At 30.1% G+C, this 14,235-nt stretch overlaps 2 protein-coding genes and 1 long non-coding RNA gene across 3 annotated transcripts; 2 read left to right on the top strand and 1 right to left on the bottom strand.

Moving 5' to 3' along the window:
- The first annotated feature begins 1,095 nt into the window (after positions 1–1,095).
- Positions 1,096–2,157, top strand: LOC137833398 (putative protein FAR1-RELATED SEQUENCE 10). Its single transcript, XM_090299415.1, has 3 exons — positions 1,096–1,224; positions 1,299–2,094; positions 2,138–2,157. The coding sequence occupies exons 1-3, from the start codon at positions 1,096–1,098 to the stop codon at positions 2,155–2,157; spliced, it is 945 nt and encodes a 314-aa protein (XP_090155541.1).
- On the top strand, positions 2,157–12,766 carry LOC137808986 (uncharacterized). Its single transcript, XM_068610131.2, has 5 exons — positions 2,157–3,455; positions 3,535–3,726; positions 3,807–3,931; positions 12,392–12,416; positions 12,668–12,766. The coding sequence occupies exons 1-5, from the start codon at positions 2,157–2,159 to the stop codon at positions 12,764–12,766; spliced, it is 1,740 nt and encodes a 579-aa protein (XP_068466232.2).
- LOC150028975 (uncharacterized) lies at positions 4,003–4,912 on the bottom strand. The gene is made up of 2 exons (XR_016518417.1): positions 4,746–4,912; positions 4,003–4,292 (listed from the first exon to the last, which is right to left on the bottom strand). It is a non-coding gene; the product is annotated as an uncharacterized LOC150028975 (long non-coding RNA).
- Positions 12,767–14,235: the final 1,469 nt, after the last annotated feature.

Genomic DNA, 14,235 nt, shown 5'->3' with positions numbered 1-14,235 from the left:
ACATAAAAATACATTTTTATATTTTTTTGTGTCACCCTCATAGAGTAGTTTTTGGATTACGTAATCTAAAACACGCATTTGAAAAAAAACTTCTGGATTATATAATTCGGAAGCTAAAAAAGACTTTCGGATTACATAATCTGGAAACTAATCATGCATATGAAAAAAAGGCTTCCGGATTATGTAATCCGAAAACTAATTATGAATTTTGAAAAAAGACTTACGGATTATATAATCCGAATATTATAGAAGAGTAATTTTGGAAATACAAAAATTTATGAATGTGAGAGAAGAATATATGAAGGTGTAGGAAAACAGTCCACAGTCTATCTTTTTTTACGTGTGAGCCATCTACGCATAGGCGTTACCCGAATATGCAAATTTCTAGTAGGGTTGTTCTTCCTGCACCCCCACGTTTTTCTTCCTGCACCCCCACAATTTTCAATATTCCAACATTAACCTTGAGCAAAAATTTGAAAAGGGCAACGTTCAGCACTTTCCACAGTCACTGCTCATCTTCATCCTTGGGTTTCAAGTGTTGTGGAGGTTCTTCATAATTGTTGGAAGCAAGGCGGAGGAGTACACAACGTTGCCGAACTGTTGTCTGGGTTATAGAGGTAAGAGTAAAGATTTTTTTTAAGAAACACGGTGGTTATGGAAATTTCGGGATTACCGGATATCGGAATCCGGTAATACCTTCCGGATTCATGAATCCGGAATAAATGAAATAATGTGTTCCGGCTGAGGGGGTGTTCCGGAAGTAAAATGCAATAATATGTTGTTCTCCGGATTTGTGAATCTGGAAGCTAAAATTTCATTACGGATGGGTTGATCCGGTACAGTATTTTGTGTTATGGATTCATGAATCCGGAATGCTTTACTTGCATTATGGAGTTATGAATCCGGAATTGTATTTTGTGTTATGATGCATTCCGGATTCATGAATCCGGAATGGTTTTTTTGTGTTATGGATTCCTGAATCCGGAATAGTCTTTTTGAGTTATGGATTGTTGGATCCTGAATGATTTTTTTCACTTATGGATTCATGGATCCGGAATGCAATAACTTTGTTTTATTTTTTTTATTCGTAGAAGCATGGGTAGTAGTGAAGAATTTGAACAACAATTATATGATGGTGTGAATGTGTGGGATGATGATGATATTGAGAAGTCATTATCTAAATCGAAGGGATATGAATGTACAGATGCGTTTATTACAGATGAGGTAAAGTTAAGTTTGTAAAGTATTTTTAAGTTGTTTGTTAATTAGTAAATAATTTGTTATGATAACTTTTGTAGGTATTTCGTACTCGGGATGAGCTCCTAAAGTGGGTTAGAAAAGTTGCGTTTGACTTTGGTTTTTGTATTGTGATATTGAGATCGGATACTTCAACTGGCCAACGAGAAAGAAAAACATTTGTGTTATTAGGTTGTGAGAGAGGAGGTCAATACAGACGATATAAGAAGGATTTACAGGTTACTGAGAGTGGAACTAGGAAATGTGGTTGTCCTTTCAGATTACGAGGGTATCCAGTAAAGAGTGGTGAAGGGTGGATATTGAAATTAATTTGTGGGTCTCATAATCATGAGTTGGCAAATACATTGGTTGGTCATCCATATGCTGGTAGGTTCACATGTAGTGAGAAGTCAATGCTTATGGACATGAGAGACAGTTCGGTGAAGCCTAGAAATATTTTGCTGACAATGAAAGAGCATAATGAGAAAAATATGAGCACAATAAAGCAAGTTTATAATGCACGATATATGTACAAAAAATCAGTACGAGGTGATAGAACTGAAATGCAACAATTGATGATGTTACTTGAGCGTGATATGTATGTCCATTGGTCTAGGTTTGAAGAAGGGACGAATGTTGTGCAAGATTTATTTTGGACACACCCTGATTCAGTGAAGCTATTGAATGCCTTTAACATTGTATTGATGATGGACAGTACCTATAAAACTAATAGGTATAGGATGCCCTTGTTTGAAGTTGTTGGTGTAACCTCAACGGGAGTGACCTTCAGTGCTGCATTTATGTTACTCGCATCAGAACGTCATCATAACTTTGTATGGGCCCTTGAGAAGCTAAAAGGTTTGTTTTTGAGATTTGATTCATACCCGAAGGTTGTGGTTAGTGATAGAGATATTGCTCTAATGAATGCAATAAATGTTGTGTTTCCCGAAGCTGCTAATTTGTTATGTCGTTTTCACATTGATAAAAATGTTAAAGCTAAATGTAAAATGATTGTTCATCCAAAAGAGGCATGGGATCAAGTGATGGAATCTTGGGGAGCAATTGTTGATTGTGAAAATGTAGAGTCCTATGAACATCGTGTTGAGGCATTTAATGTTGTTTGTTCACCATGGCCTATATTTACTGAATATGTGATTAGTACTTGGTTAAATCCACATAAAGAAAAGTTTGTTAAGGCTTGGACGGATAAAGTCATGCACTTAGGCAACACGACAAGTAACAGGGTTGAGTCTGCACATTGGAGTTTAAAGAGGATCCTTGAGACGTCAATGGGGGACTTATGCTTTTGTTGGGAATCCATTAATAAGATGATCATCTTGCAACATAATGCAATTAAATCTTCATTTGAAAAGAGTTTGCATGTAGTGAGTCATGTCTTCAATGTAACAAGATATAAGAAATTGCTTGGCTTCGTATCGAAATATGCTTTGCAGTATATTGCAGAAGAGAGTGATCGAGTTCAATATGTTGGTTTAGATAAATCTCATTGTGGGTGCACCATTAGATCTACTCATGGCCTTCCTTGTGCTTGTGAACTGGCTTCCTTTGGTGTGGGTAGCATACCATTGCAGTCAGTGCATCTCATTTGGACACGATTAAGCTTTTTAGATATTTCAAGTGATGATACTTCAGCAGAGTTGTCCATCCAACAAGAGTGGGCTGTCATCATGAATCGTTTCAAGGAGGTTGACATGGCTGGTAAGATTAACATCAAAGCCAAATTACGTGAGATTGCCTATCCAGATAACACATCTTTATGTCCACCAAGGGAGAAAGTCAAAACAAAAGGTGCACTAAAAGGGCGTCAGAGTAAAATTGGTAGATCAACGAAGCGAATTCCTTCTTACTTTGAACATGTTGATGCCATTCTTTCACAACATGATAGTTCATCTAGTTTGAAATGTAGCAAGGGATTTATTTCAGAGACTCCTCCGACCAAATCAATACCAATGCTACAACAATTTCCGGTGGAAATTCATCCTTACATTGTTGATATTGTTGATGTTAAGGCTGACGGTCATTGTGGCTATCGTGCGGTTGGTGCATTATTGGGTATGGGAGAGGAGTCATGGGCTATTGTACGCATGAACTTGCATAAAGAACTTTGTCAATGGCGTGAAGAATATATTGATTTGTTTGGCGGGGATGAACGATTTGAATTTTTGAAAAATTCACTTCTAGTTGACCACATGGTAATTGTATTCATTCTAAATGATGTTATTAATTGTAAAAAGGTGTATAAGTGGATTAACTTGTTACATTTTCTTCTGTTTGCAGATAAGTACAGATAAGTGGATGACAATACCAGATATGGGATACGTTATTGCAAATCGATATAATGTGATTGTTGTGTGTTTATCTCTTAAACAATCATTGACTATTTTTCCATTAAGATCCCAACCTCCAACAAATTTTAATCATCACCGCATCATCTGTATTGGACATGTTCATGGAAATCATTTTGTTCAGGTTTGTTAAACTTCATTATCAATGAATTTTAGGAATCATAGAAAAACATAATTAATGACATTGCTTACAATTTTTAACAGGTTCAGTTGCAAGAAGGTTGCCCGATTCCACCAACAGATATTTTATGGTCTACTCATTGTTATCCAATTGCCCAAACATGGTGTTCATATTATACTAGTCGGATGCAAATGTTTACACAAATTATGTCCATTAGACGACATTTATAGTTGTAATTGCATTGATAAATGAATATGTTAACACTCTAACTATTATAAATGCGCAAGAAGAATTGTCTAATTTCATAACCAAAGTGTTCATTCATCAAATTAAAAAATAATTGTAAACTAAGTCTTTCTTCACGAAATTAAAAAACATAACAACAACTAAAATGATGATCATCATCAACGTCCGTGTCGTCGTTTGCGGACATACACAGACATGTCCTCAGTGGCTGATCGGGCTAGCATCAAGGCTGTCTGTGTCCCTTCCCATGCAGGTGAATCCTCGGTTAGATGACCATCATCTATAATCAACTGCAAGGTGGATGCTATTCTTCTACAAAGACCCTACAATTATAAACAAATTACATTAATTGCAATTGAGCATGTATTATTTAAATAAGCAAGTAATAAGTTCTTACTACTGCTCTGAATTCTAATAGTATAATATCCCAACTGTGATGGCAATGGCCACAATCAGAATCAGCAATATGCTTATCAACCAACAGAAAAACCTGCAGCAGCAGCTTCTTCTTTTCTTTGGTGTGACTCTACTTAAACTTCACCTAAATCCGAAACACTACCGGATTCCTAAATCCGGAACACTACTGGATTCCTAAATCCGGAATACTACCGGATCCTTACATCCGAAAAACTAACGGATCCACAAATCCGGTAAACTACCAGATCCCCAAATTCGAAAACTTACCGGATTCTGTGATTTGGAATGTGAAATAACATTTACGGAAACAACAATCCATGAAAAAAACGGATACCAAAGTCCGGAACACATGAATGTACCTTTATGAATGTGAGATGGATGAGATTTGGAAGAAGAAGCTATTGCAAGAGATTGCCACTGAAGAAGACCTCTGCTGTTGAAGAAGCCGGCCAGCCACCACGCACAAATGAGCATCATTTTAAGTTTTTAGGGTTTTATAACATCAAGGGTAATGTTGTAATTTCAAAAATTTTAAAGGGCAATTTTGTCTTTGCACAAGACTGTGGGGGTGCAGGAAAAAAAATGTGGGGGTGCAGGAAGAAACACCCTTTCTAGTAATGCATAAGCCTTCAATAGAATGGGCCACGGGTTTTGTTATATGGGCCAATATACATTATTTTCTGGTCTTTTTGCGTCCTGCACCCCTATTTTTCAACTTGACTGAATTGCCCTCCTTACGCTTCTCCCTCACAGAAGAAGAATAAGGAGGAAGAAGAGGAGGAGGAGAATGTTAAAGAGTAAGAAAAGCTAAAAAAATGTTTGTTCTATAAAACATTTTTCGGAATACATGTGTTTTGAAAAGCTTGTTTCAGAAAACATACTCCAGAAAATACATTGCAGAAGGTACTGTATATGTTCTGGTCCAGGAATCATGTTTAATAAAATTTATTTTACAATGTATTTCATGCATTCTAAAATTTTATTCCAAAAATATTATTAAAATAATGTTTTAGAATTTATTTCATGAATTGTGAAAAACATGTTTGGAAAAAAATTTGGAATGTGGAAGTCATTTTAAAGAAGAGTAATGGTCATTTTGAAAATTATGAGGGTACAACAAGAAATTATGGGGTGCAGAAAGAAAATGCCTATTTACTAACCATGTGGGCCGTTATAATGGTCCTCATTTCATCATGGACTGTTTCTTCCTGCACCTCCATACCTTCTTCTCTCACCTCCATAAATTTTCAAATTTCTAAACTTGCCCCTCTATAATATTTCGGATTACATAATCTGTAAGTCATTTTTCAAATTTGTAATTAGCTTTCGGATTACATAATCTATAAGTTTTTTTCAGATGCATGATTACTTTCCGGATTACATAATCTGGAAGTCTTATTTAGCTTCCAGATTATGTAATCTAGAAGTCTTTTTTCAAATGAGTTTCTGGATTACAGAATCCATAAACTACTCTATGGAGTAACATAATAAGAATAAAAATATATTTTTATACTGTGTATGGAGGTAACAGAAGAAGATATAAACATGCAGGAAGAAAGAGTCTTCATCATGAAACAAACATAGATACTAAAATGCTACTATAAGTTTATTTATAAACTCAATAAAGCTACTAACACGATCAAACTAATTAAACTAGCTAATCTAAGCTAAAATTATGTAATATAAAAGAATTTCTGAATATTAATAATTTTAAATAAATATACCTCTCATTATTCTGAACCTTCATCTCATACTGAAATTCTCAAAGTAAACACAGAAAACAAAATATAGTCAATAATAAAATCTAATCTATAAACTAAAATTATCTTATCTATAAACTAAGTTATATAGAATAAAATGTATATAGTGACATTTAATTCCTCTTTATATTTCATATATATAATTTTATCAACTACAAGTTGTGAAATTGTGAGTTGGTACAAGATAATTTAGCTATATTATTTGTTTTAATATTACTATATGTAATATGTGTTTTTTTTACAGTAATAAATATAAATTTTGTTACGATTTATATATTATTTATGATTAACTTTTTATTTGTCATAAATATAATTTATAATAATAATAAAATTAAAAAATTTACAATAATTAATATTAAAAAATTGAAATATATATGATAAATAAGAATGTTACGTAATTAATATTAAAAAATTACAATAATTCTTATTTTTCTTATGATAAGAATATAATCAATATAAAATTTAATAAATATTTATAAATTAATGTGTATTTATTTTTACTGATAAATTATCAGTTATTAAAATATTAAAATATTTATACTAATAATAATGTTATAAATTCATTCTTATATATTTAATAGAAAATTTACGCACATATATTTATACTGTGGCAAAAATGATGAAATTTTGTATATCTTTGAATTTATGATTTTTTTTATAAGTAAATAATATTTTCATTTTGTTGCATTATCATTAATAATTAGTGATCAATATTTTTCAATATTTATATTATTTTTTAATTTTTTTAATTTTTTTAATTTTTTACAAATTTTTTTTATTCAAAATAACAAAAGATACATGTCATAAATAATTACTCAATAACATAAAATGTCATTGATAAAATTATTATTTTTAATGAGAATATAGTTAATAAAAATTATTAAATGTTTACATATTATTAATTTTTATTATTATTATATCATTAGTAACTATTAAAAAAAATGTTGTTTCATTTCAACTATACTCTCACTGTGCCACTTTAAAATTATAATATTTATTTTGCTAATATATTAAATTATCTATCTTATTATACCTTTATATTTTTTATTATATATAATAGTTATATAGATAGATCAATTGAAATAAATAGATACATAGGTTTCATTTAAATTTAGATCATCAAACACAATAAACATAATTAATAACAAAGTTCGATTTATAAAAATATATAAAACAATACTCAATTGTCATGGTTATCATCTTCATCAATACTACTATTTTCTTCATCATTTGTTAAATCAATATTTTCATCATCACTTTCTTCGTCACCTTCATCAATAACTTACATAGACATTATTGAATTTTCATTAATTGTGGATTGAGTTAAGTCATTTCTATCCAATGAAAACTCGTGTTCATTATCTGACACATTAGATGTAAATGAGATTGAGTCAATGTCTTCGTTTTCTTGACACAACTCATTTATAGACTCCTTTAGCATATCATAAAAATCTTGTGGTTTTATTTTTACTACTACTAGCTAATTAAGGTCTATGGTGTCTTTAGCATAATACATTCGTTGAGCTTTACTAGCTAAGTTATATGGTTCCTTAGTCTTCAATGTATGTTTGTTATTAATAACAATAAATTCATATTTGTCTTTCTTGTATCATCTCTCTTTGGAATACACATTCCACTAATCACATTTAAATGAAATAATTTTATTTTTACTAGAGTAACTTAATTCAATATTATTTGTTAAGACACCAAAGTCATCTAAATTACTCGTATTCTCATCACCTCTAACTAAAAATCCACTATTTTCTAATTTTAAATACATGTCTCAATCTTTTACATTAGACCTCCAACCATTATCAAATAACTTTGTATATTGAAAAACACGTGAATATGGACCACAACCTTAGGGGAATAATGAATAGTTTATTCTTATGTCACATTTTCTTTTCAAAAGTGCAACATGTTGAGAAAATAATATAAGGTAAATGCACTTTAGTTATATAATAATAGTCAAACAAATTTAATTAATTCTTACATTTTTTTTTGAAGCATTGAAAATATTATTTTAAATTTCTTTGTTCACATTTTTTGAATTTGATTTCTCCAATTCTTATTTTTGTAGTCTGGTGATAAAATACTTAGTAATAATGCATTATATATAATCACAATAATATAAATGTGTAATTTAATAAAATTGTTCACTCAATAAATGGTGACATCACAATTTTGGAGAATATACTTTCTTACTTGACCTTGATCTTGTTCTACTACATTTAACTCAAAATATATTTTTTGCACATAACAATTTTTCATAATGCATAAATTTTGTTAGCTTTGATTTTTTAAATAATGAAGATTACCTTAACAATTTCTCCCATATCTATTTAATCTTATCTCACCTCCATCAAAAATATCTCAAACAAAAGCGTGCACACTCGTATGCAATATAAGCTTCAACAACACATCATTTTGATACGAAGGTATCTTTCAATTGGATACATCCAACGATATTGCACTAAGTCTGCAATCTTTACCTCATTTATGAAGTGAATGGGTAAATGGACCATTAATGCTAAAAAAAAGGAAGGAGTGAGTATTTTCTCCAACTTACACAAGGTTAAAATTATAGGGTTTTTTTCAACAAGTGTAAAGTGTCTAAACTCAATGTTGTAAAGCATTACTCTCTTAAAAAACTGAATTCAATTAGGGTCTCACAAACTTCATTTTGAAGAACACCATGAATTAAAAGAGAGAGAACACATTATAGAAATATATAGGAATCATGACATTTCATCTTATATATTTTTCCTCCTTTAATGTTTATACATCAAGAAATATTGGATGAATAACCATTTGAAAGCTTTAAATCAACTAAAAATTGACAAAATTTATATTTTTCCTTAAATGGCATTATATAACATACGTGTAACAATATGTATTTTTCTTCTTCAATCAAGATCGTGTGAAGCTCTAGACATGTGCGCATATGTGCAAGATCAAATTAAAATTTATATTATATTTTATCTTTCAAGATCCATGTTCTTATTATGTTGCCACAAACATTTATTTTTTAATGTGCATAGCATCACATTGTGATGTAATGTTAGACATCTTTAATAATACAACTAAAAAAATATTTTTTTTTTCATAATTTTTAGGTAATTGAAACTTTCCTCGCTCTTGCAAAACTTATCAAATGTTACATGCATATATTTATTATTAATGAAAGTATGAATATAAAGATACTAATAAAACAAATATGTAAGAAAAATAACAAGTTAATATATGAAAAAGATAACAAAATGGTTATAATTAAATGGAAAAAAAATATTATTTGTTATTTATCTAAATTTATTTAGGTAATACCTTTTAATATCTTATAAGGATAATATTTAAATATAAAAATTATTTAAGATAGGATAAAATAAAAAATAATGGCATTTTCCCTTTTACTTGAAGTAGTTTAAATTCACATTTTACAAAAACTATATCATTTACTATTAAATTATAAATTTAAAAATAAATCAAAATAAATAAGATAAAAATTATAATATTCATATTGGAACTTGATGCTTAAAGATAAAATTAGTAACCAACGATGACACATCATGTTTGTTGAATTAATTTAGTTTATTTTAATATATTATATTATCATAAGAAAATCATTAAATAATAATTAAATTTAGAGATAAAAATAATTAATTATTATATTGATTAAATTAGATACTAATTTAGAGACTATTATAAAGTGGTTTCTAAATTAACTACCCAAATTTTAGTTACTAATATTTTATATTCTAAATTAGTTTCTAAAAGATTAATAGAAACTAATTTAAAACATAAGTAGTTAATAGTTACAACCTTGGTAGCTAATAGTTAGATATCAATTTAGAAACTACTTTATAAATTTTTATTAATAATAGAAACTATTTTAGATACCAATAATTTTTTAGTTTATAAAATGATCTCTAATTTAGTTAATATAATGACTAATTATTTTGATTTCTAAACTTAATTTCTATTTAATGATTTTTTTTAGTGTATGTAATGTTGAAACTTAAATTTAAATTAATTATTTAAATAAAAAAATACTTTAATTCTATCTTTAAGTAAGAGAAACAAATTAGTATTTCAATTTTTAAAATTATTTTAAATAAAATATATATTTTACTTCAGTTCTATCTTTAATTAAGAGAAAAAAAAATTAATATTTAGATTAAAAAATGCGCAAATAAATAATAAAAAATAACAATAGTTTGAATTAATATTTTTTAGAAATACATAATCAAATATTTGATATTGTTGAACTATATCTTCTCCATATATCATTTCCAGATAATTGTTTAGCAGTACCATTTAAAGCTTTAACATTATTTTTTTAAGAATGATGAAGTGGCTAAATTAGTTACTTCCTTAACAATTTTAACAGTTTTTTTTATTTGATAAACTGTTTTTTTTATTTGGTAAACTTAAGGACATTGACATACAAATTTTCCTTTAGTACTACATCCAATAAATTTTCATGAGGAAAAATTATTAATAATCCGCAAAATAGATGCATATAATTAAAATGTTTTTTCAATGAAGTGTCATACGTCTCTACATCACTCTTTCAATGTTCTTTCAATTCATCAATCAAATGATATACATACATTCCTAGAAGTTTTAGGACCATTATGAAATAAGAATCTTTCATGCACCAAGGTGGAAAATTCTAAGGAATTAAAACAACTAGCCACACAGTATAAATTGCTCATATTTCCAAATGAGGAAAATTTTCGTCAAGGAGGCAATTTGGAGCATATATTATGAAAATGGATAAAAAAAATTATTACAAAAATAGGTAAGTCGTGTCACGCTGGCACGAATTCACTTTACTAAAATCGTTCCAAGAAAAGATGATTTTAATTAAGCGAATAATAAGTCGTGATGTGCTCCCATGATTTTAGTGTTATAGTAATTAACATAAAAAAATCATGTCAAATGAAGACAACTTCAACATAGAAGTTGTTAGAGAGTAGCACGACTTCACCTTCAACTTCTCAGTTATTTAACGAACCAGTTTGTGGTTAAGCTTCCAAAAATCAATGGGAGTGCCCGTGGTTGGGAATCATACCTCCTTCAAGTTTTGCACTCGCTATTCTCCTTCTCTCTCATCTTCTGACTTCCAATTTTTCTCTATCAATTCAAATCAATCTCTTTTCACCAACAACTTCAATGGACACCAAGCCCTTCTTCAACCTACACATCCTCAATCCTCCGTCCCTAGGCGCATCCTTCTACTCTCCATCCTCCTCGTATGCGTAATCTTTGTGGTCTCGCTCTACCGTGTGCAATCCCTTTTTGATTTCGCTCCTATCATCACATATTTTGACTGCATTTCCGATTTCCACAGTGTCACTTTTCACCCCGCTTCTAAGCCCCTGCCAAATGTGAGAAAAACGTTGACTTGACCCTCACTGTGGTCATCGACCTCACTAGTAACCGATTGCTCCACCTCGAAGCAAGAGAGCCTCTATGCTGGAGAAGGCTTGTTAATGTACATCGCAACAATGAAATAGTTAGGTTTCTTCGATGTCAACATCGTTTAAACTCGCAATTTCGAGTAGAAGGAGATCCTCTACGAGGATTCTTCCTTCGATTTCATGTTTTCCCGAGACTTCGACAAGGTTTTCATCCCTACTTTGTTGGTTCTCTAGGTTTAAGCATGTTGGGATTAGAGCCCTTATTGTAGGTAGCTCTGGTTTGTTAAATAACTAAAGTGTTGAAGTGAAGTCATGTTACTCTCTAACGACTTCTATGTCAAAGTCGTCTTTACTTGGCATGATTTCTTTATACTAATTACTACAAATCAAAACAAAGTCATGTAACAAGAATACGAATTCAACTATAATACTAAATTCGTTGCGGCATATCATGACTTCTTCTTCGTTTAATTGAAATCATATTTGTTTGGAACGACTTTAGTAAGATGAAGATGTGCCACATTTGTCGAACTACCTATTTTTGTAATAAAAAAAATATCCACTTTTGTAATATATCCTTTAGATTGCCTCCCTAGCATAAATTTTCCTCCAAATTGATTGAAATCATCACTTTATGGGTCTAGTCTAACATTGCATGAATCTACCCAAACTATGGATATTATGAGTCAAAATTATTCCATGCAATAAAATCAATTGGATGTTTCATTTTCCCATCTTCATTAAAAGGCATATCATTATGCCACCTCATTTCTTTAGCAGTATTAGGTGATACATATAGTTGTTGTAACCTTGGAGCTAAAGGGAAATAACGCATAACTTTGTGGGGGTAACTTGTTGTGTAAATCTTATATCAAGGAAATTTAAAAGTTAGACATGATGTTGATTTCAAATAATCACCTTGAAAAAGAATGTAATCATTCACACAAGCATCTACTTTTGTGTAATCGTGCCCAAGTTCATTCTTTGAGGTGTAGAGTAATCTCGGTTTCCACCTCCACGGTTCCACCTTCAGAAGTAACTTTTACGAAATTTGGGTTCTTCTTTAAGGTGTAGTGTAATCTCGATTTTCACTTTTAGGGTTTCACTTCTAATAGGGTTCCACCTCCAACAGGATTTCACCTCCAACCAAGTTCCACTTCCAACAGGATTTCACCTCCAACCAAGTTCCCCCTCTAATAGGTTCATTTCATATATTTTTCTAAATTTGAAAGCTCCATCAATTTTTTTATTCTCATACATATTACTTATCATCATTACCCTTGTTAATGACTTCAACATAGTCACCCATGAGATACATAGAGGAAAACATTGAAGCCATAAAATACACAGGAAAACATTGATTACATGAGATACATAAAGAATTGGTTAACATTTTTCTTGAACAAGGTTGCTTAGATGGTTTCCAAATCCAGCTTGAAGAATCTGTTGTTGTGTGTGTAGTTAGGTAGATTTTGAGTTGTTAACTTGCACTTAGTTGTGATCCAAGTCTGTTATGTTTTTCAAACTATTTTTAAATGTTTTTAACAAATTTCTTTTAATGATCAAACTCTTTTAACCATCTTTTAAAGTCTATATAAAGATAGTTTTCTGATCATTTTAAAGACAGGAAGAGAGTTTATTGAAAACGTTTTTCAAGAGATAAGATCAAAGGGCTTTTAATCATTCTTTGAGTCTTGGATCATTGTTTCTGTGTGAAATAGAATTTTGGGTTATTTCATCTTTTGTTCTTCCATTGTGTAAAAAATAGGTGTATTCTAATTCATTCTTTTAATTTTGTGTTGAGTTGTAAAACAATTTCAGATAGTGTTTTTGGAAACTGTGTTTTTGTTAAGAGTGTTGTGTGTTCTTGAAGGGTTCAAGATCAACACTCTTGGTTGTGGTGTAATATGTTTTTTATTACTTAGTGAATTCTCAATGGTGTGCAGGATTGGATGTAGCTCTTGGTTACGAGTGAACTAGTATAAATTTTTGTGTGAATCTCTCTTCTTTACTCTGATAAACTTATTTATATTTTGTTATGTGTGTTCTGCATAAAACAATCAGTTGTTTCGTAAAAACAACATGCTTATATTTTTCACAAAACTGTTAATTTGTTAAATAACAAGTTGAACAAATAAATGAATTGATTGATTTAATCGATCTTTTCAATCTAACTCCATTTTTTGTGAAAATCTTGCGAAAACAATTCACCCCTCTTGTTTCAGCCATACATTCTAACAATTTTTAAATTGGAGAAAATATGAGGGAGTTTATCTATCCTATACAATTTGTGAAACAGAGATGTTATGTTTTTCTCATCAAGTTTTAACTTACAGAGTTTCTAGAATGGAAAAATATGGCATACGGGAGGATAATTGACATTTTGAACCCAATGTTATACGAATTTCTAAGCTAAATCACTAGAGTTAAATTTCTATAAAATATGTTCTCCCAAGATTCATTCCTCATTTACTATAATTACATTGTTAAGATAAAAAAAAATGTTTTAAATGGTAATTTATTTTAAATAAAATCATCTTTTTAATATTTTAAGCAAAACAACTAATATTTTTTTTCTTAGAATACTTTGAACTATGTGAGGTTGGGAGGATTTTTTTTCTTTCAATACTTTGAACTATTTTAGAGTATCAGAACCCATGAGGCAT

This window comes from Phaseolus vulgaris, chromosome 2, assembly GCF_051622355.1.
Source record: "Phaseolus vulgaris cultivar YP4 chromosome 2, ASM5162235v1, whole genome shotgun sequence".
NCBI classification, from domain to species: domain Eukaryota; kingdom Viridiplantae; phylum Streptophyta; class Magnoliopsida; order Fabales; family Fabaceae; genus Phaseolus; species Phaseolus vulgaris.
This window is presented reverse-complemented; position numbering and strand designations above follow the sequence as displayed.